The sequence below is a fragment of the Octopus sinensis genome, linkage group LG14 (genome assembly GCF_006345805.1).
Source record: "Octopus sinensis linkage group LG14, ASM634580v1, whole genome shotgun sequence".
Taxonomy (NCBI): Eukaryota; Metazoa; Mollusca; class Cephalopoda; order Octopoda; family Octopodidae; genus Octopus; species Octopus sinensis.
In genome coordinates this window covers 46,753,059-46,778,096 of record NC_043010.1, presented here as the reverse complement: position 1 = coordinate 46,778,096, position 25,038 = coordinate 46,753,059, and the positions used below count along the sequence as shown (strand labels likewise).

The 25,038-nt window shown below is 34.7% G+C and overlaps 1 protein-coding gene across 3 annotated transcripts in view; it reads left to right on the top strand.

Moving 5' to 3' along the window:
- The window catches only part of LOC115219336 (enolase 4-like), a 179,093-nt gene that overhangs the window by 53,144 nt on the left and 100,911 nt on the right, over window positions 1-25,038 (top strand). For all 3 annotated transcript variants that reach the window (XM_029789497.2, XM_036508984.1, XM_036508983.1), the window contains exons 4-7: window positions 119-202; window positions 12,476-12,672; window positions 18,852-19,013; window positions 24,187-24,358. In XM_029789497.2, coding sequence (XP_029645357.1) covers window positions 119-202; window positions 12,476-12,672; window positions 18,852-19,013; window positions 24,187-24,358 — 615 coding nt within the window. The remainder of the gene's footprint in view (window positions 1-118; window positions 203-12,475; window positions 12,673-18,851; window positions 19,014-24,186; window positions 24,359-25,038) is intronic.

Genomic DNA, 25,038 nt, shown 5'->3' with positions numbered 1-25,038 from the left:
GGAACACAAAAATTTCACTATTGTCGTTTTGATAGTTATTTGATATTTGTTTGCTTGAAATTTTCTAAGTTAAAGGATTCAACACAAGCTTATAATATGTTGTTATATTCTATTGCAGCTCAATGCATATCCAGTTTTGGACAGTGAGACCCAGATATCCATACAAATTGATGTCTATTGCACTATTAATGGATTGGAGAAGGTATTTTTATTTTGTTTCTAAAGATTTTTTTCAACTTTTTGTACAAGTCCAGCAACTTTTTAGCAGGTAGGGTTTAGTTGATTGCAGTGTATTTGTTTTATCAACTCTGAAAGGTTGAAAAGCAAAGTTGACTTTCATGGAATTTGAACTCAGAATGTAATGAATTGAAAGAAATGCTGGTAAGCATTTTGTCCAACATGCTAACAATTCTGCCAGTTCACCACCTTCTAATAATGATTTCAAATTTTGCCACAAGGTCAGCAGTTTTGGGGGGAGGGGTAAGTTGATATCATTGACTCCAGTGCCTGGCTGGTACTTATTTTATCAACCCCAAAGGGATGAAAGGCAAAGTCAGACTTGACAGAATTGGAACTCAGAATGTAAAGACAAATGAAATATCACTAAGCATTTTGCCCGGCATGGTAATGATTCTGTCAGCTCGCTACCTTCATCACCTTCTATGTTTGATATTAGTGTGTGCATATATGCATGCATATGTGTGTGTTGTACTGTGGTGATAAGCTACAAAGTAAGTCTGCAATGCACTTCACTCCCCTATAGTTTTCTGGCCAGTCAAAATTTGGAGAGGGATAGACTGCTGGGTTGACTGGCTCATCATATACTATATGAAGATGACGCATTTGAAGGTGATAATTTTTTAAAGCACAGACATAGACTTGCATATACATTCTGACAAAGAAAGATAACATAACTTCTGAACTTGAACAATTTAAAAAAAAAAAAACTATTTTGCATTTCTGACAGCCAGGTATACTGAGGCAATCTAGAATAAAATGGTCTGCATATAAAAAAAAAAAAGAAAAAAGAAAAACCTGCAGGGGTTTTGAGCGCATGAGCAAGTATTTAAGTACATTATCCACTTCTTGCATTTACAGTTTTAAATTATTATTTCAAAAGGCAATAAGCTGGCAGAATTGTTAGCATGCCTGACAAAATGTTTTGTGATATTTCATCCCTTTTTACAAATCTGAGTTCAATTGCTGAAGTCAGCTTTGCTTTTCATCTTTTTGGGATTGATAAACTAAGCACCAGTCAAATATTTGGTTAGTGTAATTGACTCATTCCCCCACAGTTTCAGGCCATATGTTTATATTAGAAAGGTTTATTATTATTATTATTATTATTATTATTATTATTATTAATTTTATAATTAAATTGAAATTAAACCAAATTCAATGACTGGCACCTGTGCCAGTGGAGCGCTGACAGGTCCATCCGAGCGGGATCACTGCCAAAACAGCTGCCTGGCGTCCATGCTAGTGGGCACATAAAAAGCACCATCTGAGCGTGATTGTTACCAACGTCGCCTTACTGGCACTTGTGCCAGTGGCATGTAAACAAAACATTTGAGTGAGGTCATTGCCAGTGCCGCTGGACTGACTCCTGTGCAGGTGGCACATAAAAAACACCATTTCGAGCTTGGCCGTTGCCAGTACCACCAGACTGGCACCCACTACACTCTTGGAGTGGATGGCATTAGGAAGGGCATCCAGCTGTAGAAACTCTGACAGATCAGATTGGAGCCTGACACAGCCATCTGGTTTGCCAGTCCTCAGTCAAATTGTCCAACCCATGCTAGCATGGAAAGCAGACGTTAAACGAGGATGATGAATTATTCTATTTAAATCTCATAGTACCATAGGACCCAATCAGAGTTAATGTTTATTTCATAGAAGTGAGAAATATTCAGTAATTAGCGTATAATTTGAACACTTTTTTTTACATATTTCTTAACTCTTCAATTGTGTTAAAATGTTTTTTAATATATTTTTCAAATAACAGCTGTTATAGTAATTTTGATAGCTTCACTCAGCCTCTTGCTGTTTGTTGCATTCTACAAAAACAACTAAATATTCTTAACTTTCCTTTAACTATTTCTGAGTTCATGTAGTGATCTTTGCCAGATACAATAAAATCATACTCTGCTCAGTATGGTTTCTGTTCACATTGGGCTTCTGACATCTTCCTCGAACACATCACAACCAGATGGCTTGTCTCCATAGAAACATAGATATAAGCAGATAAAAATAAAGATTGTAAGGCTTTTCCTTAATGAAGCCAAAATCTTCCTGCCAAACTACTTCCTTTTCAATAACAATTCCTATTTTTATATTAACAAAATAAATAAATATATAAATAAACAAAACAAAACAATGGAAAACAATGAATTCTTCAAATAATTATTTCCACAGATGAAAGAATTGTTCTAATATAAGTTTTCCACTGATACCCCCCCCCCCCCCCGCCAGATTTCTTGATGATTTCTGTACATATCCATTTAGTAGTAACTAATTTCTCCTCTCCCATTAACTAGTTTTAGTAATATATTTGGTTGTTTGGTAGTTTATGATTGCTATGGAACAATAACAAGACTTAGTCTCAGGTCTGTCACAAGTCCTCAGACTCAAGAGCCTGGAGCTTAACTTGGTTTCCATGGTGTATAGGTGATTCAGATTACAAAACTCCCCTGGAAATGGGCACTGTTCCTTTGCGGGATTAACTTCCCAGTTATTGCTGGCATTCATTTACAGCTGAGCTAACAGGAGCAATGTGAAATGAAGTGTTTTGCTCAAGAACACAATGCACTGTCCAGTCTGAGAATTGAAACCATGATCTTATGATTATAAGTGCAACACTTTTCAGCTATTGCTGGAACTCATTTACAGCTGAGTGGACTGGAGCAACATAAAATGAAGTGCTTTGCTCAAGAACAGAATGCACCACCCAGGTTGTAGTCATAAGTGCAACACCCTAGTTTCTAGGCCATGTACATTCACTCACCTAATTTCCTGGAATAAATGAACTTTGTAATTTGGTTATTTTCTTCATTTATCATACTAACATCCTTGGCAATAGGTTGACTGTCACAACTTCTGTTTCTCATCTCTCAGTCAATAATTAAAAAACAAAATAATAATGAAATTATTGTATACAGTGCCCAGGTGAACCACAACTTGTCAAAAGTGCATATAAAGCATATGCAGTAATGTACAAATGTCTGGAAAGTGAACAATGTATGAGTCAGATACCTGCTTGCGTGTGTATGGAGGGGAGAAAATCAGGTGTAGTGTTGGCGAATCTCAGAAAGCATGGAAGTTTTGAAGGATGCAGTGCTCTAACAACTGATGCCAGCAGTTTGTTCCATACTTTAGCAACTCTTATTTACCTATTGAGAGATAATCTAGTTGTGCTGTTGTTATTTAGCCCTAGGTCAGTACTAAACAGACCTATGATCAAAAGCATTCTACCTTTGACCATCCTGTATCTATTTTTTTTTTATATCCAAGAACATTTTCTAACCCATCTGTTCTTCTACTTCCTTTTTTTAAGATTGTGCTAAATTAAGTAAAAAGTAAAATAAAATAAAATAAATAACTAAAATAAAATAAATAAGTCCTCCCCAACATCGCTTGACAACCAATGGTGGTGTGTTTACGTCCCCATAAGTTAGTGGTTCGGCAAAAGAGACTGATAGAATAAGTACTAAGCTTCCAAAGAATAAGTCCTGGGGTCGATTTGCTCAACTAAAGGTGGTGCTCCAGCATGGCTGCAGTCAAATGACTGAAACAAATAAAAGAGTAAAGAGTATGGATAAGTGATTGTACTAGCCTCATTGGGTCAAATATACTTCTTGCAGTGAATGGTCAGACAGAAAATGTAGGTGTTTGACATTGGACTCTCTGCATACATTTTGTACATGTTATCATGAGGCAGATCTTGTCATGTGTGCTTAGTTTGTAGTCTGCTTGATAGCATTCCATTCCTCTAGCTTACAATGATGATGATGAAGGTGATGACAATGACTTTAGGACTGAACTGCGCATTTATAAGAAAAGAATATATTTGATCAAAATGACTTCAGTGCAGGTGTTCCAATTCACTATAGGAATTCTGTTGTGTTTCTAGGCAGAACACTCTTATTCCATATTTCTGTTGGGTTAAAAAGTACCTGATCATCAGGGATTATAATCTATTCATCTCAAGATTTATTTCTCAGCCACTTTATCAATAACAACACCAATAACAAAATGCTAGCCAGTAAGGAAACCATTACACAATCATTCAATCTGCCAAAAATAACAGTGAAATTTCCTTCAGATCACATCCAGTTATTTTAAAAGAAGGACATATTAGATAATGTAGTCCTAAATATCTCTAAAAAGATTGAGTAGTTACAGCTAGAATGCTTTTGATCACAGGTCTGTATGATCTGGGGCTAAACAACAGCAGTCTATTACAATAAAAATAGAGTTCCTAATTATGTATGCTTCATCTTATTCTTGTGAACTTGCTCAATACATACAATAACTCCTTAAAAAATAACCACCCATTTATATATATATATATTATATATATATATATACATACACATATACATACATACATACATACATATACATATATATATATATATTATATATATATATATATATATATATATATATATATATATATATATATAATATATATATATATATATATATACATATACATATACATATATATATATATATACATATATATATATATATACATATATATATATATATCATATATATACACACACACATGTGTGTATGTTACTGCAGCACATTCTTTAGATTTACCTGCTAATTCCAAACTTTTCTAGTTAAATTCCTGAAAGAAGACACCAGCAAATTATCTGTTGACAACAGTTTGGCACTATAAAGCAGTTCTTGCTCTGTCTCGTAATTTAATTACATTTACAGCTGGTATCTCAGGTTTACCTAGATAGCAGATAGATAGCAGTCTATCTGGTGTTCAGCTGAATTAGATTCCTGTCGTCCTTGCCTGATGAAGATTTTTTTCCTTTAATCTTTTGGAGGCAATGTGAGCTGAACATTAATTTCATATATGATTAGGTTTTTTTTTTTATTTAACTATAAATTAATGTGTGTGTGTGTGTGTGTTCTTAATAAATGTGAAGAGTCAGTTGTGAGGAAACTGGTAAATGAAATGTCTATAGTTTATTTATTGACTAGCTAGCAGAGGCACCTGGTGTTACCCAGGAATGAAATTGTTCCTTATATATTGGAAGTAAAAAGCAAAATATGTTGTATAGGAATTTGTTATTCTAAATTCAATTTATTCTTCAACTGGGAAATCAATTCTGAATTCATAACACACAAATTTATAATAATAATAATAATAAAAAATGAAAAATTTTTATTATATGCACAGTGTTGTTCTGGAAGAAGTTTAGGTTCATGTTCATTCACAAAAGCAGCCAAGTCTGTGATGTCATAATTTATCTCTCTTGCTATGTCTCTTTAAGTTAAATCACTAATTTGATGGTTTGTTTTTGGCTGTCTAGAGCCAGACTCTTGCAAATTTGCCTCCCATGGCCAAAACTTGATCCTCAATTTCAATCAGTACTTGGTTAAAAATTGTTTCAGAGAACTGAATATTGATATTTAGGTTTGCCTGTTGAACTGCTTACTTTAAGTCCTATGCCATGTCCTCACGATGTTTCATCAAAAGTTGTAGGGGACTGCCAGGTTGACACATATTTAGTATAATTGCAAAAAGGTTACGGAGTTTCCTTGGAGGATCTGATACTGATGCTTCAGTCAATGCAAGGTCCCAATACTCATCATTTTCTTAAAAAACCTTGTTCATAGCATGCTTCCCTATAAGTTTCACACACATGACCATTTACCCTCTTCGAATCTTGGAATGATTTGGGACCACACACCTCATGCAAAAGGAACTGTAAATAGTAGCATTTCCTCTTGTGCCATTTATTGTTTCTCCACGTGTAATACTTGGGAATTTGTGAGTAAAGGAGTTTTCTTGCTTCTTCTTGACACAACTTAAAAAAAGGCAGTGAGGGTAGTCTCTTTTGGAGAAAGTGCTTTTTGCAAGGCTGTTTGTTTTGTAAAGATATCCCTGTGCCCATTCTCTGGATGGGCACTCAGATGAATGATGGCTGGGTGCTTCTCATGAATGGGAAAATTGAAGAGGTGCCGAAAAGCCTCACGGGTACTGATGTATCTTCCTCTGTCATACTGTGCATCTTTGTCATTTTTATTTTTCTGCTGACTGCCATTCTGCATAAGAGTGTATGTTGCAGCATCTAAATCTTTGTTTATGTATTTGCAAACAAACTTAATGGAGTTAACAAAAATGTGTTGATTGTAATGGTACTTTGATGAATAAAATTTCCACATTGTTGAAATATATTGCGATGAATTTCATGTTTCAAAACATTGTTTACTTTTTACTCAGCCTAATATATATATATATATATATATATATATATATATATATATATATATACGATGGGTTTCTTTCAGTTTCTTTCTATCAAATCTACTCACAAGGCTTTGGTCAGCTCCGCCCTATAGTAGAAGACACTTGCCCAAGGTGCCACACAGTGGGACTGAACCTGGAACTATATGGTTGGGAAGCAAGCTTCCTACCACACAGCCAGTATGAAATATTAAATATTATTTTTTATTTAGATGCAAGGTTAGCAGTTTTGAGGTGAAGGCCTAGTTGATTAGACCAACGTTTGGTACTTGCCTGATACTTTATTTTGTCAACCCTAAAGGAATGAAATCCAAGTTGGCCTCTGTGGGATTTGAACTAAAAGTCTCAATGAAATTTGAACTAAGAATGCAAAGCATTTTGTCCAATACTTTAGCTTTCTGCCAATCCATTGTTCTTGAAATACTGGTTTCAAATTTTGGCTTAAGGCCAGCAGTTTCATCGACCCCAGTTCTCAACTGGTATTTATTTTATTGATCCCAAAAGGATGAAAGGCAAAGTCAACCTCAGCAGAATTTGAACTGAGAATGCAAAGACAGGTGAAATGCCGCTAAGCATTTTGCCCAGCATGCTAACAATTCTGTGAGTCCACTGCCTTGTTTGTTCTTGAAATGTTAAATATTAGAGAAATCAATATGAACATTTCAATAATTTATAACTTCACTTTTCTTAAGTTTATATTTGTCTCTTTTGTATTTATTTTACTTCTACATTCAATACTAAATCATTAAGTGCAGGCCAGTATACTGGATGAGGCCAAAAGAATTTTTAATCAATTGAAATTAAATCTGTAATGAGATGGAAAATCAGTGTTAATGGTAATTCTTGTCAAAGAAAGAAAGTAGGGAACTCTGAAATTTATGTTCATTAAAAAATTAAGTGGAGACTTGCAGTGAAGAATAAGTTAAGCCACACTTACTAAATGTTCTTTATGCAAAAGGCATCCCTGAGTAATTTTTTTACAACCTCGCATTGGCTGAGTTTATCAGAGAGGAAATTTAACTTCTTGGAATGAAAAATCTGAAATTCCACAATGTGTGTGTGTTCATTAAATAAACATAGTGCTATTTCATTTGGAACAATTTTCTTTCACTTTTTCTTTTGAAGGTGTTTGTTTATACAGGAAAAAGTTTTGAAACAGGTTAAGAGTTGATAGTTATTCTATACAATTATCTCTCTGGTTGCTTGGAAAACATTTTATCAGCTTTTGACAACTTAGCTTGTCTTCAGGATGCAAACCTCGTACATAAACTGTTTTTAATGTTGTACTTTATTTGTGAAGAGACAAATATTTCCCTTTCAACAGGTCCCACACACTGAAAACTGTGTATCAGAAAGCTGCTGCTTGTAAAAATATTCACTTCTAATTTCTTTTTGTTTCTTTCATTTCTTTTTTTTTTTTTTATAACAACAACTTAACAGTTACAATGTCTGTGTGGTTTGTCTTCAGGAATTCTTCCTATAATTCATGGCCCCTCCTGATTCAGAAAAGATTTGTTTAAACACTTCTCTTACTGTGCTTATAGATGTTGAAAAACAAGGAAACAAATGGACAGCTTGTTCTTGAAGATAGGCAGTATAAACTATCCTGCCATAATATCTAAGTGGGGGGGCTTCCCTAAAAGTCTTTCATAAATTTTGTAGAACTTTTATTATTTCTAGACAAAATTTTCTACTACTAAAAGAGCTCTCTTCATTTTCAGTTATCAGTGACATATAGTGTGTGTTGATTTATTTGGAGATTTTAAGTAACACACACAACAGTAATTATAAGGAAGAGTGATTCTTGTTCAGATTTTTATATGTAATCAAAACAGAAAGAAAAAAAACAGTCCATCATAATTAAGTTTTTCAAATGAAAAAAGATTAAATAATTAAAAACAAGTCATTATTCTTTGTGATTGCAAACGTTAGCGTTAAAAAGAACAATTTAGTTGTCAACATTTTGAAATCATTTTCATCAGTATTTTTACTTTATATATTTAACTATAACTGTATTTATCTTGACAATTATTATCAAGGATAATCAGAAGGAACCCTTCAAGGAAGATGAAGATAAGATCTAGAAAAATAAATCTAAACTAATCCATTTTATCTATCTCACTATCTTTTTTAGAATATTAGCTCTGAATCTCTGCCTCTCTCTCCTTCCTGCCCTCCTAAAACAAACACACTTCTAAATAAAATTTTGAAAATTGCTGAAATTTCTATCCTGAATCTCTTTTGTGTAATATTTAAAACTGAATCATTCTTAGCACTTTGTCACATTGCATAACAATTAAGTTTCTAAGATGTTTCTACAATGTACATGTACAACCATACCTACATGCATATGCACACACATCTGAGTATAGATATGCATCTGCATCATAACTTAAACAATTGCTGGCACTCTGCCAGATTCAGATATCTCCCGCAGAGGAATAATATCACCTTATATCTGAGATGACATAATTTTCTTCCTTTCAGCAGTAGCATCCTAGATATCATAAATATCATCAGTAAAACGTTGTTCACCTGATTGATAAATGTTCTCACATTTGAGCCAACGAGGCAGCCTCTACAAGGTCATTTGATTGACTAGAAATAACAGCTAAATTTTCTTCCAAAAACCTTCTGTCATTAGTAAAAGTGCACAGATAATATAGTATTAGATATACCGCCTGAAACTAAAAGAACAGATAATCATGAATGGAACCTATTTATCATAGGTGTGCTTGATCAAAGCTGACCTGGGGTTAAATAACAATCCTCTTTTATTGAAAATTTAGAAAGTTTTACAAAACGCTTTCTCTATTTCTCTTTTCCTTCATTTAGTACTTCTGTACTACAATGCTTCAAGTGAATTACAGTGTTCTTTTAAATAAAGATATAGAAGTAAATGTAGGGATAAGTAAGTCAGATCAATATATTAAAGTTTTACTATATTAATACATGAAAAACAAAAAAATGTATATATAGGCGTAGGCATAGGAGTGGCTGTGTTGTAAGTAGCTTGCTTAACAACCACATGGTTCCGGGTTCAGTCTCACTGTGTGGCACCTTGGGCAAGTGTCTTCTACTATAGCCTCGGGCCGACCAAAGCCTTGTGAGTGGATTCGGTAGACAGAAACTGAAAGAAGCTCATCAAATATGTGTATGTGTGTGTGTGTGTGTGTTTGTATGTGTGTGTGTGTGTGTGTGTGTTTGTGTGTCTATGTTTGTCCCCCCAACATCGCTTGACAACCGATGCTGGTATGTTTACGTCCCCATATTTAGCGGTTCTGCAAAAGAGACCGATAGAATAAGTACTAGGCTTACAAAGAATATGTCCTGGGGCCAATTTGCTCAACTAAAGGTGGTGCTCCAGGATGGCTACAGTCAACTGACTGAAACAAGTAAAAGAGTAAAAGAGTATGTGTTTGCATACAAAAAGGTCCAACTTACACAGAATACAAATGATATAGAGGATTAAAGGGGTTGAAGAAAAGCGTTACAAATCCAACATGGCTCAGCGGTCCTAAATAAAGATGTGTGTGTGTGTATGTTTCATCATCATCATCAACATCATCATTTTAACACCTGATCTGCCATGTTTGTATGGGTTGCACAGAGTTTATTGAGTCAGATTTTCTCTTGTTGGATGCCCTTCCTGTTACCTATTTCTAAAAAAGGTAACATCCTCCAATGGCTAGACATGTTTACACAGAATATCAGAAATGAACTACATTCATTGTATAGCAATCCTGCAATGTAAAGACAAGGAAATGCAAACATACACACACTCACACTTACACACACACACACACACACACACACACACACACACACACACACACACACACACACACACACACACACACTCACACATGCAGTTTCCATCTGTCAAATCCATTCACAAGGGCTTTGGTTGGCCCAAGGTTATAATAGAAGACATTTGCCCAAAGGGCTATGCAGTGGGAATGAACCCAAAACCATGTGGTTGGGAAGCAAATTTCTTAACAGTACAGCAATGTCTCCAAAATCATGCCTCATTGTGTGACCATCCTCAACCAATTAATCTGTATGTTAATTGATAATGGCCTGAGTCACATTCTTTCTACAAAATCAAACAAATTTTAAAACAATAGCTTGAAATGATATAGTTTGAAGCACAAAAATTTACCAGAAGCTAATATTTTAATTATCTTGGCAAATATGGAAAACATGTTTTGGTTTTTATGCTAACTTCCTCTGTAAGCATGGATGTCATCATACTTTTTACAGTAGAGATGAGGAGAGAATCTCTAACTAGATATACAGCTTTGTTTTGAGTTGGCATGAAAATTAGCATATTTTAAACAATATATTACTGTGAGAAATTACTATACTTTTTAGATAATCATAAGTGAAAGCTGAATATTTACCATTCCAACATTGAAATTTAGACAAGGATTATATATTAGATGTATTACAAGTATGTAACTCCAGTTATGGATAACAGCTGCTGAAAAATATGAACTTGATAAATATCTCACCTGTTAGTTAAGAAATTTATTTTATTTATCTTTTACTTGTTTCAGTTATGCTGGGGCCATGCTAGGGCATCACCTTCAAGGGTTTAGTCAAACAAATTGACCCCAGGACTTGATTTTTAAGCCTGGTATTTGGTCTATCGGGCTGTTTTTGCCAAACTGTTAAGTTACAGGGCTGCAAACAAACTAACACTGGTTGCCAAGCAGTGGTGCAGGGACACACACACACATCTACACACACAATGAATTACTTTCAGTTTCTGTCTACCAATTCTACTCGCAGCTTTTGCAAGGTGCCATACTGCAGAACTGAACCTGGAACTGTAACCATGCTGTTGGAACGCAAACTTCTTATGACACAGCTACACCTGTGCATGTGCCACTTTCTTTCTTCTGTTCTAATTACCTTACATTATTTTTTTACTGCTTCGCATAGAATTTGCCAAATAATCTTTGAAAAATGATAAAACAAAGAATGAACAACAGTACAAAAACTGCAGTATTCTATGGAATATTTTTTTACAAAAAAAAAAAATAATAATAATAATCAATAAGCATTCTTAAGTTAATTTTCCTGTCAAGAAATGAAAAAAATGCAATATTTGATGGATGGCAAATTTTCTTTTTTCCTTAAGACAATGCCAACTAACTACACAAAGTTTAATTATCTTCAACTTGAAATAAAGATTTCTTAAAATAGTCAAGAAGCTTTAGCAAGTGGGACTAAGTGTTTAACTTCAAAAGCTGTTATGAGACAACAACCTATGACTTGAGAGTCTTGTAGCTTACCCAGTCAGCCATTTCATTTTTACCTTTCTTAATTTAGCTGCAGGAGTGGCTGAGTGGTAAGAAGCTTGCTTCTCAACCACATGGTTCCTGTTTCATTCCCACTGCATGGCACCTTGAGCAAGTGTTTCCTACTATCGCCTCAGGCCAACCAAAGCCTTGTGAGTGGATTTGGTAGACAAAAACTGAAGAGAAGCCTATTGTGTGTGTGTGTCTTCTACTACACCCTTGCACTGACCAAAGCCTTGTGAGTGGATTTGATAGGTGGAAACTGAAAGAAGCCTGAAATATGTGTGTATGTGTGCATATTTCTGTCTGTGTTTCTCCCCCAGCAACCGCTTGATAAACAGTCTTGGTGTGTTTACATCCCTGTAACTTAGTGGTTTGTCAAAAGAAACCAGTGGAATCAGTACCAGGCTTAAAAAGAAGAATAACTAGGTACTATGGCTAATTCAATTGAGTAAAATCCTTCAAAGCAGTACCCCAGTATGGCCACAGTCTTATGACTGAAAGAAGAAAAAGATTGATTTCTTCACAAATGGACATTATTTTTCTTGAGTTACCTTGAACACAAAGAATTGGGAAGCAATGTCATTTTTGTAGGTTTGCTGTTTTTACCATTTCCTCATAATATTCTACTTCAGTGACTACTTACAAACCTGTTTTTTGTTTTTGTTATCAGCTTGTTACATCAGTAATGACAAGTAGTTTCAGTAGCCAGATCTGGAACACGTCCAAACAATCTGAGATTGAGACTGAAGATATTGAAAGAGAAAAATCAATTGAGCAAGCAATTACTTACATCAATGGAGAATTAAATACAAAGCTGAATGGCCTGAACCCAACTGATGGTCAATTTGATGTTGACACAATATTAAAGTAAGTCCTTGTATTACATCAACAATCTAGTGCATACCATAGTGTTCCAACCTTAGTTTTATTATCAAAAATATTTACTGAAGTTTGACTAGAAAAGAAAATTTACATTTGTCCTAATCCCTCTTCATGAATATATACATAGTCCTTCTCTATATGAATGGATGCATATGTATGCATATGTATGTATTGTATATATACGTATTATTGTATGTATGTATGTATGTATGTATTTATTGCATATGTATTTATGGTATGTATGTATTGTATATGTATCTATGGTATATGTATGTATGTATTGTATATGTATGTATGGTATATGTATGTATGATATGTATGTATGTATATATACGTATTATATGTATGTATGTATGTATGTATGTATTTATTGCATATGTATTTATGGTATGTATGTATTGTATATGTATCTATGGTATATGTATGTATGTATTTATTGCATATGTATTTATGGTATGTATGTATGTATATGTATGTATGTATTGTATATGTATGTATGGCATGTATGTATTGTGTATGTATATATATATATGTATGTATGGTATGTATGTATTGTATATATCTTTGTGTATATATTGTATATATGTATGTACTGTAAATATATCTATATATATATATATATATCATCATCATCATTTAGTCCCTTTCCCGACTAGCATGGGTTGGACGGGTCAACTGGGGTGTGAAGCTGGATTCGTCATGACCAGTCATTCTGGCAGTGTTTCTACGGCTGGATGCCCTTCCTAAGCCATAGGGCGACGTATATATATACTAGCAGCATAGCCCAGCATTGCCCGGGTATGTAAGAAACTTTGTCAATAAGCAATGCCTTTTACCTTTTTGCCCTTTTTTGTACTCATTGAACCGTTATTTTGTAAAATGAAGCCTAAAAGGCATTCAAGGCACCGTTCCCTTGCATGCATGACTACAGCCCAACATTGTTTGGATTTGAAGCAAAAGGAAAACATGCCATTTCTAGTAACCTTTATGATAAAAGCGGCAAAAATTGACTAAATCGCCTGAAATCCGCCAACTATTTAACAAAAGTCAGTTTTGTAGGATTCGCTTGGTTGGTCTCAAAGTGATATGGTTTTATCGATTTCTCCCAATACTTGTTAACTGCATTGACAAAAGGTCGTTAGTTTGACATTTAATGCAAACTTGATGTCCAACATCGGTGTAGGGAAAATCTATGTGAACTTTCAAAAAATATCGCAGAAAAATCGGTTTGCTATGTGTGCCACATATGATGTAATTAACCGATTTTTTCCAGTAATAACGTATCCTATCGCAATCAAAAGGGTCATATAGCTCCCTGGAGCAGACATGATGCTCACTGTGAATTTAAAAAAAAAATTCCTGCCAATTTGTTAAAGATATTGTCGAAAATATGTCATCTTGAATTTGAATGCGATTTCCCAAAATGGCATGATTTTATCGATTTTTTCTGATGGTAAGGTATTGCATGGAAAACTAACGTCAGAATTAAGTTCCTTGTGGTAACATTAAGCTTCACCATGAGTTTGGGAAAAATCGATTGCAAGTTGCGAAAACTACAACGGAAAATATGTTGCATATGATAAGCTTAGATTCTCGACCCCATGTCGAATTTATCGATTATTTTCAGAACTGGGAGAACTTTTCAAAATTTTCGCTGTGTTAGTTTTGAATTATGACATTGGGCTATGTGTGTGTCAAGTTTCATCAGATTCGATTGAAAGCTGTGGTCAGGGTGAGGGTACAACCTGACAGACACACTGCCTCTTATATATATATAGAGAAGAGATATCTGTATGTATGGTGTGTATGTATGTATTGATTATACGTATATATGTATTGTATATATGTATATGCATATATGTATTGTATATATTTATTTATGTATGTATATATATATATGTATATATGAATGTATATATATATATATATATATATATATATATATATATATATATAATATATATATATATATATACATATATATATATATATATATATAATAGAAATATTAAAATTACTAAGTCTCTCTAAAAGAGAACAACGGCAGCGTTTCCGGAAGATAATAGTCATCGCCATACTAATATGGCATTCTTATAAAAATAGCTAACTTAAGGCGATGGCCTCATGGAGCTAATAAGCGGACAGCTTTATTCTTATTTTTATAAGAATGCCATATTAGTATGGCGATGACTATTATATATATATATATATATATATATATATATGTACTACCTTATTATTCTAAATATACAATATCTGTACATCACTTCAAACTCTCTCTCTCTCTCTATATATATATATATGTATTGTGTGTGTATATATATATATATATATATACATATATATATGTGTGTGTGTGTGTGTGTATATATATGTATATATATAAATATATATACATATATATGTGTGTATATATATATATACAATACATATATACATACATACACACACACACATATATATATACACACACACGATACATACATATACATATATATATACAATACTTCACCAGCTCATTGCAGGTCTTCCTGGGCCTACCTCTTCCACAGGTTACCTCTCCTGGTAGGGTGCGACACTTTTTTGCACGGCTGTCCAACGCATTACCATACTAGTGGAGTCATCTGTCTTGCACACTACATCTGATGCTTTTGTGCAACTTTTCTCTCAGGGTGCTTACACTCTGTTGTGTATGCACACTGACATTACACATCCACCGGAGTGTACTAGCTTCATTCCTTGCAAGCTTATGCATGTCCTCAGCAGTCACGGCCCATGTTTCACTATCATGTAGCATGGCTATTCGCACACATTCATCATACAGTCTAGATTTTACTCTGAGTGAGAGGCCCTTTGTCACCAGCAGTAGTAGGAGCACACTGAACTTTGCCCAGGCTATTCTTATTCTAGCAGCTACACTCTCAGAGCAACCACCCCCGCTACTGACTTGGTCACCTAGGTAATGGAAGCTATCAATTACTTGTAGTTTTTCCCCTGGAATGTGACAGAAGCTGTTTTCTGCACATTTTCAGTGTTTATTACCTCTGAGCATTTGCCACACACAAAAACTATATTCCCAGTTAGCCTTCCTTTGATGTTGCTGTACCCCATATGTGTCTATAGCTAACACCGGGTACATCTTATCGAGTTTCTTCCTACACTTTTCTTCAGATTGAGTAGGGCCATCTACCTGAAGGGATTTGTGGTTTGCCTGCCTTCCTACTTATTAAGACTTTGGTTTTTGCTAGATTGACTCTAAGGCCCTTTGATTCTAGACCATGCTTCCACACCTGAAACATCTCCTCTATTTCTGATAGTGACTTAACTATTAGAGCAAGGTCATCAGCATAATGAAGCTCCCAGGGGCATCCTGTCTTGAATTCCGCTGTTATTGCCTAGAGGACTATGATGATTAAGAGGGGTGCTGAGGACTAATCCTTTGTGGACCCCTACCCCTACCAGGAATTCTTCACTTTACTCATTGCCAACCCTCACCTTACTGACAGCATCCCTGTACATGGATTGTACAGCTCTCACTAACCACTCATCTATCACTAGTTTCTGCATTGACCACCAGATAAGGGATCGGGGGACCCTGTCAAAGGCTTTCTCCATATCAATGAAAGCCAGGTACAGAGGTTTATCTTTGGCTTGGTATTTCTCCTGCAGCTGTCTTACCAGAAATATAGCATCATTGGTGCTTTTCCCTGGCACAAACCCAAACTGCATCTCATCTAGACTGACTCTCTCCCTAATTAGTTGGGCTATGACCCTCTCCATGACTTTCATAATCTGATCCAACAACTTGAAACCTCTGTAATTATTTGTATGTAATGCATCACCTTTACCTTTGTAGCAGTTGACTATGGTGCTGCTACACTAGTCATTGGGTATGACTCCTTCATGTATCACGTGACAGTCTATATGGGTGACTTGACTATAGCTAACACCGCCAGATATTTTAAGCATCTCTGCAATGATTCCTGATGGGCTGGGGGCTTTCTCTGTCTTCATACCCTTAATTGCTTTATCTACCAAGGTACTGTCAATTTTGATACCTGTTCCCTCTGTTGGGTTGACATTTGGTTGACTCTCTTTCTCCCATTCATTCTCTTTATTTAGCAACCTTTCATAGTGGCATCTCCAAACCTCTCCCTTTGCAACCTTGTTTAATGCAAGTGAACCATCATCCATACGGACACATTTCTCTCTTATGACATCACGGTTCTCTCTCACACACTGTCTTGCAACACGAAATACCTCAAATTTTTGGTCCTCACGGTGCAGAATATTGGCAAATTTTTCTTATCTGCTTCCCCTCTAGCTAAATAAATCTGTCTCCTAGCTTCCCCTCTGGCAGTCTGGTACATTTCCCTGCTACCACCATTCTTCCAGTCCTTCCAAGTCTGTTTCTTTTCTCTAATAGCCCTGTCAACAACATTGTTCCACCACCATGTTACCTTGGGTTGAGAGGGGACTTTGCACCATCCACAGATCTGGTCAGTGGCTCTCAGCAAGTTGTCCTGTAGAAACTTCCAGTTGTCTTCCATATCATGTGATGCTATATATATATATATATATATATATATATATATATATATATATATATATAATAATAATTTGATAAATAAAATATATGCATACATACATACATATATGTACATACCTACATCTACATGTATATATACATGCATATATATGTATATATATATGAGTACAGGACACCACAAATAAACGTAGAACTCAACGAGAAACGAAAACATAAAAACAAACTAGGAAACAGACTTTTTTTAACAACGAAAAAACAGAGTACAAGACAAACAATACAAGGAATATTCCACTTCATCAGCTGTCCCTGGTTCGACTCAATGCGTGTTTCGAAGGTAAGGACAGAACACGATCTGTTGAAACAGTCCTTCCTGCAAAAGCATTAAATAAAATTCCTTTGCAGAGGGGTAAAAACAAGAAAAGAAAAAAATGTGACAAGAATGTAAAAGCAATACAAATAAAAATACAAATACAAATAAAATTACAAATACAAAATAAAGATACAAATACAATAAAATACAGTACACATAAAGAATAAAAACAGGACAATGAAACCAACATTGAGGGCTTTTTTTTAAAGCCTAGATGATGGAAAAATTCAGAGCGCAAGAAAAAGTCGTGTTGACTTGTAGAAAGCTGCGAGTGAAAGGAAGTGGTAGTTGACTCGGCAGTGAGAGAGATGAGGAGTGAGAGAGAGAGAGATAGAGAGGAAAGGAAACCAGAAAGGATGAAAAATAAGAAATAGAGAGACAGGCAAAGAGGAAGACAGACAGGAAGGAAGGAAAGGTCAAGCAAAGGGTTATAGAGTTCGCGTCTTAATTATATATAAAAACTTACTTGGAGAAAAGAAAAGAAACAAAACGAAACGACGTGAGGGCGCTCAGTCATACAATAATTTAATAAATAAAATATATGCATACATACATACATATATGTACGTACCTAGATTTACATGTATATATACATGCATATATATGTATATATATATGAGTACAGGACATCACAAATAAACGTAGAACTCAACGAGAAACGTAAACATAAAAACAAACTAGGAAACGGACTTTTTCTAACAACGAAAAAACAGAGTACAAGACAAACAATACAAGGAATATTCCCCTTCATCAGCTGTCCCTGGTTCGACTCAATGCGTGTTTCGAAGGTAAGGACAGAACACGACCCGTCGAACCAGTCCTTCCTGCAAAAGAATTAAATAAAATTTCTTTGCAGAGGGGTAAAAACAAGGAAAGAAAAAAATGTGACAAGAATGTAAAAGCAATACAAATAAAAATACAAATACAAATAAAATTACAAATACAAAATAAAAATACAAATACAAAAAAATACAGTACATATATATGTATGCATTGTGTGTGTGTATATATATATATGTATGCATTGTGTGTGTGTGTATATATATATATGTATGGTATGTATATATCTGTATATTCATACACACACACCTAATTTTAGTCATTAAACTGCGACCATTTTGTTGCACTTTGAATAATTTAGTTAATTATTCTTAACTTCTTTTTTTTTTGTGTGGGTGGGTATGTATACTTATGAAACAATTGTTTTATTTTCCTGTTTTCTTTTTAATTTCTCACCCGTTTCAGGGACTTTTTCTCAGACTTGCAACTGGAAGTTGAGAATCAGCCATTGCATAGAAAAGCAACAACAGAAGTTTGCATCAGTGAAGATAATGCTGACGCTGAGACAGACAAAGACAGGAGGGGCTCGAAACAAAATAAACAGTCTCCGAACAAGAAATCTGCCAAGTAAAGTTTACCTTTACTAAATTGACACTGTTTATAATGTCATGACTACTGCATCATCATGGTTGTCTTCATTTGTGTGTGTGTGTGTGTGTTTAATTATTTGAATTCTTTTTACAAGGAAGAGGCTGGTTCTGAACAATGAAACAAAGCTTCATCTCTGGAATTTTGATAAGAAAAGTGATAAGTGTCCTTGTTGAAATTTATCTCTTATCTTCTATAATTTACTTGTTTTAGCCATTAGATAATGGTCATGCTGGAGCACAGGTGACACCTGGTGGTGGTGGTGGTGGGGGGGGGGCTGCGTCCCTCCAGAATCACCGGATACCTAGAACTGGCCATTCTCAAAAAATCTGGAAGAACCAGATTATTGGATGATTGGGTCCACAGGGTCAAAACCGCTTTTGACACCACCCAATCAGCCGTTGGCAAAATTTTGACATTGAGGAGCTTGGCTCCACTGCCACCCAGCCACACCTGTACTTATAAATTTAGAAAAGTTTTGCATATTTTTACTGCTCCACTTACAGGTTGTATTTGCAAAATGCGTATTAGCAAGCTAGTCATCTTTTTTATTTGAGAATTATAGCTTTACATGATTTTCTCTGAAACATTTATTAACATAGCTAAGTGCACCAATGATTATTAACATAAAGGTGAATTTATAATCAGGGTAAAGGAGTTGCAGGTTTGAAAGCAATTTATCATTAACCCTTTCGATACCAAACTGGCTGAAACAGCTTCTGGCTCTGTAGTACAAATACCTTGTTTTCATAAGTTTTGAATTAAAATTTTCTCCAAACCTTAGTCACAATTTATTTTCCTGACACTAGCTTAATGATAACTGAGTTATTTTACTAAATTCCTTATTATATTTAAAATTAATTGAAAGAAACACAGAGAACCTCAAAATAAATATGGTATTGAAAGGGTTAAACTGTGACCATACAGGGGCACCATCTTGAAGGGTTTAGTTGAACAAATTGACCACAGTATTTATTTTGAAGTCTAACACTTACTCTATTGGTATGTTTTTCCAAACTGCTAAGTTACAGGGATGTAAACAAACTAACACTTGTTAAGTGGTGTTGAAAGACAAACACACACACATATGAGAGGCTTCATCACTGTTTTTGTATACCAAATTCAACCACAAGACATTGGTTGCTCTGGGGCTATAATAGAAGAGACTTGCTCAAGGGACTGGACCCAAAATTACATGGTTGCAAAGCATGCTTCTTAATCACACAGCCATGACTGCAGTAGTTGTTCATAAATATTCTCCTTACTGATTTTGGAAGAAATGTTCACATTTAAATAAAAAAAAATTGTGTATTATTGTATTTTAATCAATATGTTAAACAAAATCAATGTCTTACCAAACAATGAATGCAAAATTACTGTTGGTACAGAAAATTGGCCAAGACTTTATTTATTCAGAGAAACATGATTTACACATTTTGTGTATAGTTGAATGAAACTTAAAATAACATTTTTTGTGTAATATTGATGACAGACATAGTGTAAAATTTTTACAAACATTCTCACAGTATTTGCAAGAAAAGCTTTGTAGTTACTTATTTTTAATGAAAACATTTGGAGATGGTTGAGAGAGGGGGAGAAAGAGAGAGGGAGAGAGAAGTGGGAAGAGAGGAAAGAAAGAGAGGTAGAGCATGATAAGAAACTGAGGCTGTGAGTGAAAGAGGAAAAGTCATAAGGATACAGGGTAAACATATAAGAGATAGAAAGAGAGAGAGAGAGAGAGAAGTATGTTAAAAATACTAAGATGAGAATAACAGTGAGAGAGGAAATGTCATAGGGATAGTGAAAGAAAAAGACTAATCAAAATAGAGGCAATAAAGAAGTAAAATGTTAAAAAACACTATCACACTGTGTAAGTTTTCAAAATATGCTATCTCATGGTGAATTAAAATTAGTTGAAATCTTCAATAATAAAAGAAACATGAAAACTACATTTTAATAAAAATATACTAAAATTGGAATTTTTAAGAATTTTCTAGACAATGTAGACTTTAAGAATTGCTTTCTTTTATTAAAAGCTACATAAAGCAAGCTAGTTAATAGGTGGCTTTCTCCATTATTGTGTAAGATGTGTGTGTGTTCAATTGCTCTCTCTAGAACTTCACCATCCTCTTCAACTTTCTCTTTTTCATCTTCCCTTCCCCACAAAGTCTTCACTCATACCTGCCCTTATATGCTGAGGTAGTCCTGGGCTCCTTCTTCACAACCTTCCTCATTGCCCTTACCACTTAATCCCTATTTCACTAACCATTGACACTAATGCTTTTCCTTTCATTTGTTCATTCAGTACTCCCTTTCCTAAAAGTGACTACTCTGTTCCTCTTCTTACTATCACCCTCTTACAACTATGAAACTATTCTTCTCATTACATTTGGCCCTCTCTCATCATATCACTTAAAATCATCATTCACTGTCCCTCTCTCTTTGCTATTCTTCTTCAGTTTTAGAGTCCCCTTTTGGCCTTTTAATCTTGCAATTTGCAAGGCATTCTCAGTGGTGGTGGTACCAGGAAAAATGTACATACTTCACTCTGTAAAGTGATTGGTGTTTGGAAGGCAACAGGGACGTGTGTGTTCCCTACTTCTTCGCTCTCCTGTGCGACCCTTCTGTCCGGCAGTCGCCATGATAGATCAGTACCACTACACACATTTTTTTCTCTCTTTGTTTCTCTCTCTGTTTTTTTCTGTGTTCCTTTCTGTGGATGAGTATAGGCTCGAAATGTAAAAGACTTTTTCAATTCCCGAGCGTTATACTAATACATCTATTTGTTTTATACTCCACCTGTCTTCGTCTTTTGTTTTTTTCATGAATTCTCCCTATATATATATATATATATATATATATATATATATATATACACACACACATGCCATGATTAAAAGGGCAAAGATGTTTAAATGCTGTAATAAAGGCCACCAAATAAAATTGGAAAATAATCAAAATTGAGCTTTTTCTTCAATTGAATCCATCAAATGTCTCTTCTTATTTGATACATTTTAAAAATCATTTTTATTAAATCACTGGTTTTATCACTGAGAATATCTATGATCAAGACCCTAACACCATCAGTTTATATTCAAAGATAGATGTACTGCTAAAGTTCCAGAACTATATTTGGAATTATAGCTTAAAGTGTTGCTGCTCTGATGGGAGTGTAGTCATACTTTCATCTAGGCTATAAAAAGGATTAACAATTTTTTTTTTTTTATCACTATTCTGTCATATCAATTTTATTTTGCTTTTTATTGCTACTCTGGTCTTAGATTTATAATTACTGTTCCACTAGTTTTTCCTGGTTAGTCATACATCCTGTTTGATGTAGATAATCCCAAATTAATTGAAATTAATCCTGCTACATCTTCCAGTGAACCATTAGATTAGTGTTTAGGCCCATAGCCTTTTGCTAATAAATGTGAGGCAAACCTCTGCATGAATAGAACCCTAGAATCTTTCCTGTTTGGTTACCAGTGGCTCCAAAAATTAAAATTTAACTGAAAATTTTAAAATTTGGCACAATAATTCACTTTCCCAAACTGAATTGCTGGAGTTATTTCATTTTTTCCAGAAAAATGTTTTTAAAAAGTTATAGAGGCTTAAAGTTTGGTCATTTTCACCCGGTCAGGAAACAGGATTTGGAAACTGTTATTTTGTGCATGACTGCACATTTGTCGTCAACATCCTGAAAATAGCTCGTGTTGTCAATTATTGTGTTATGTCTCCGGTAATTTCCTTTTATGTAAATAAATCTTATTTAGCTGTTATTTTTAGCACACCTCACAACCACCAGTGTTTAATACAAATGCAATAAACAACACGTTACATGCGATAAACACATTACAATTTTTAACAGAAAGATTTAGAAGAATTAGATGAAAGTTCTTTCATGTAAATAAATATTTATGTTTTAAAGGTAAAAGCAGTTAGTTTTAAATCTCTGAGCAAGATGCTGGCAAACAAACTTTAATTTGAAATATTTATCCAAAAAATCTTATTTAACTGTTATTTTTAGCATACCTCACAATCACCTCAGTGCTCAATGACAAAAAGAAACAAACATTAAACAAACAGTCTTAACATGTTTGAGCTTGCTGCCATAATCACACAGAACAAAGTGTCAAATTTATCAACACATGCTTCCTTGCAGATAAGACTTTTCAAAGACTGCTTGGATTTGCTTTGTTACTAATGGCAATAGGAACCGAAACAGCCATGAATGTATCTATGGCTTACGATTGGCTAAAATTACCAACATTTTCAAACTTTAATTACTAATAACTCTTTATTTATTGATTTATAGTGAGAATTACTTACATGTCATTAAATCAATATCTATAAAGCTGAAATGTGAAGAAGTTGTTTGATTTCTTGGTTATTTGTCTTATTTTGGAATGGGAACGGTTTAAGGGGTGGTAGATGGGGTCGGATTGGCGCCAAAAATTACACTGGATAATATCAGTGGTGTGGAGAGAGGAGGCTGGTATGCATGGGCAACTGCTGGCCTTCCACAAACAACCTTGCCTGGACTTGCGCATGGGAGGGTAACTTTCTAGGTGCAATCCTATGGTCATTCATGACCGAAGGATGTCTCCTCCTATATATTCACGTTGCTTTGGATTAATCATGCATTATCTTGTAGCTTCAAGATTTCAATTATGTGATTGTTTATTTTTAAAATGACATTGAAGAATAGGTATGAGAGGCTCAGTCTGATCAGTTAGAACATAAAACAGTGGGTCATTTGGGCTGGATACGATTGGTTTGAATATTAACCCTTTAGTGTTTAAACTGGCCATATCCGGCCGAAGTTTTCTACCAATTTTATGTTTAAACTGACCAGATCAGGGCTCTCACACCTAATCTACATTGACATTCTAAACATGAACAATCACGTCATTGAAACCTCAAAGCTATAAGATAATGCATGATTAATTAAAAATAATTTAAGTAAAAAAATATTACATTTAACAGATTAATCTGAACACTAAAGTGTTAAAGGATGAAAGTTAAACAACATTGGTCAGCAATAATAATGACAACTTAAAAATAAAACCTATGCAATGTTTAGTATGCTAATTGAATATCTTTTATATTTTTATTTCTTATTAAATTATTTTTCTGAATCTTTCTATTCCAGAGGAAAATGCAAATCTGAAATAATCTTACCACCAGATTCACCAATTAAAAAGTGGCTCCCAGGTACTCCTGCACTTAGTGCAGTCAGCCTAGCAATATGCATCACAGGTGCTGTTCTAAAAAACATTCCTCTCCACGATCACATACTCAAACTTACCGATCCTCCACTAGAAGTAAGCTATTTGTTTTTAATGAAATACATAAAATGTAATGGATTTCCAAGATGCATGCTGTGTTGAGTGAAGTGTTTGTATAATCTTAACTGAAAGAGAGTTGTGAGCTTGGATAACATGGCTGACGATTTGTTACTCTGTAAACATGGCACTGAACTGAACACTTTTCTCACCTTTCAGTTGAACAGGGTTAGAGGGATAGCATAGATGTGTGTACTCACACACACACACACACACTTACACACACACACACATCTTTTACTTCTTTCAGTCATTAGATTGTGGCCATGCTGGGGCACCACATTGAAGAATTTTAGCTGACCTTATCAACTGCAGTACTTATTAGTATTTCATAAAAGCTGGTACTTATTCTATCAGTCATTGTTACTGAACTGCTAAGTTACAGGGATGTAAACACTCCAACACCAGTTGTCAAGCGGTGATGGGAGACATACACAGATGCAAACACACACACACACACATACTACAGTCTTCTCTCGGTTTCCATCTACCAAATCCACTCACAAGGCTTTGGTTGGTCTGAGGTTATAGTAGAAGACATTTGCCCAAGATGCCACATTGTGAAACGGAACCCATAACCATGTGGTTGGGAAGTAAACTTCTTACTAATTAGCCACGCCTCACTCACACACACACATACACATATGGCAACAGGAAGA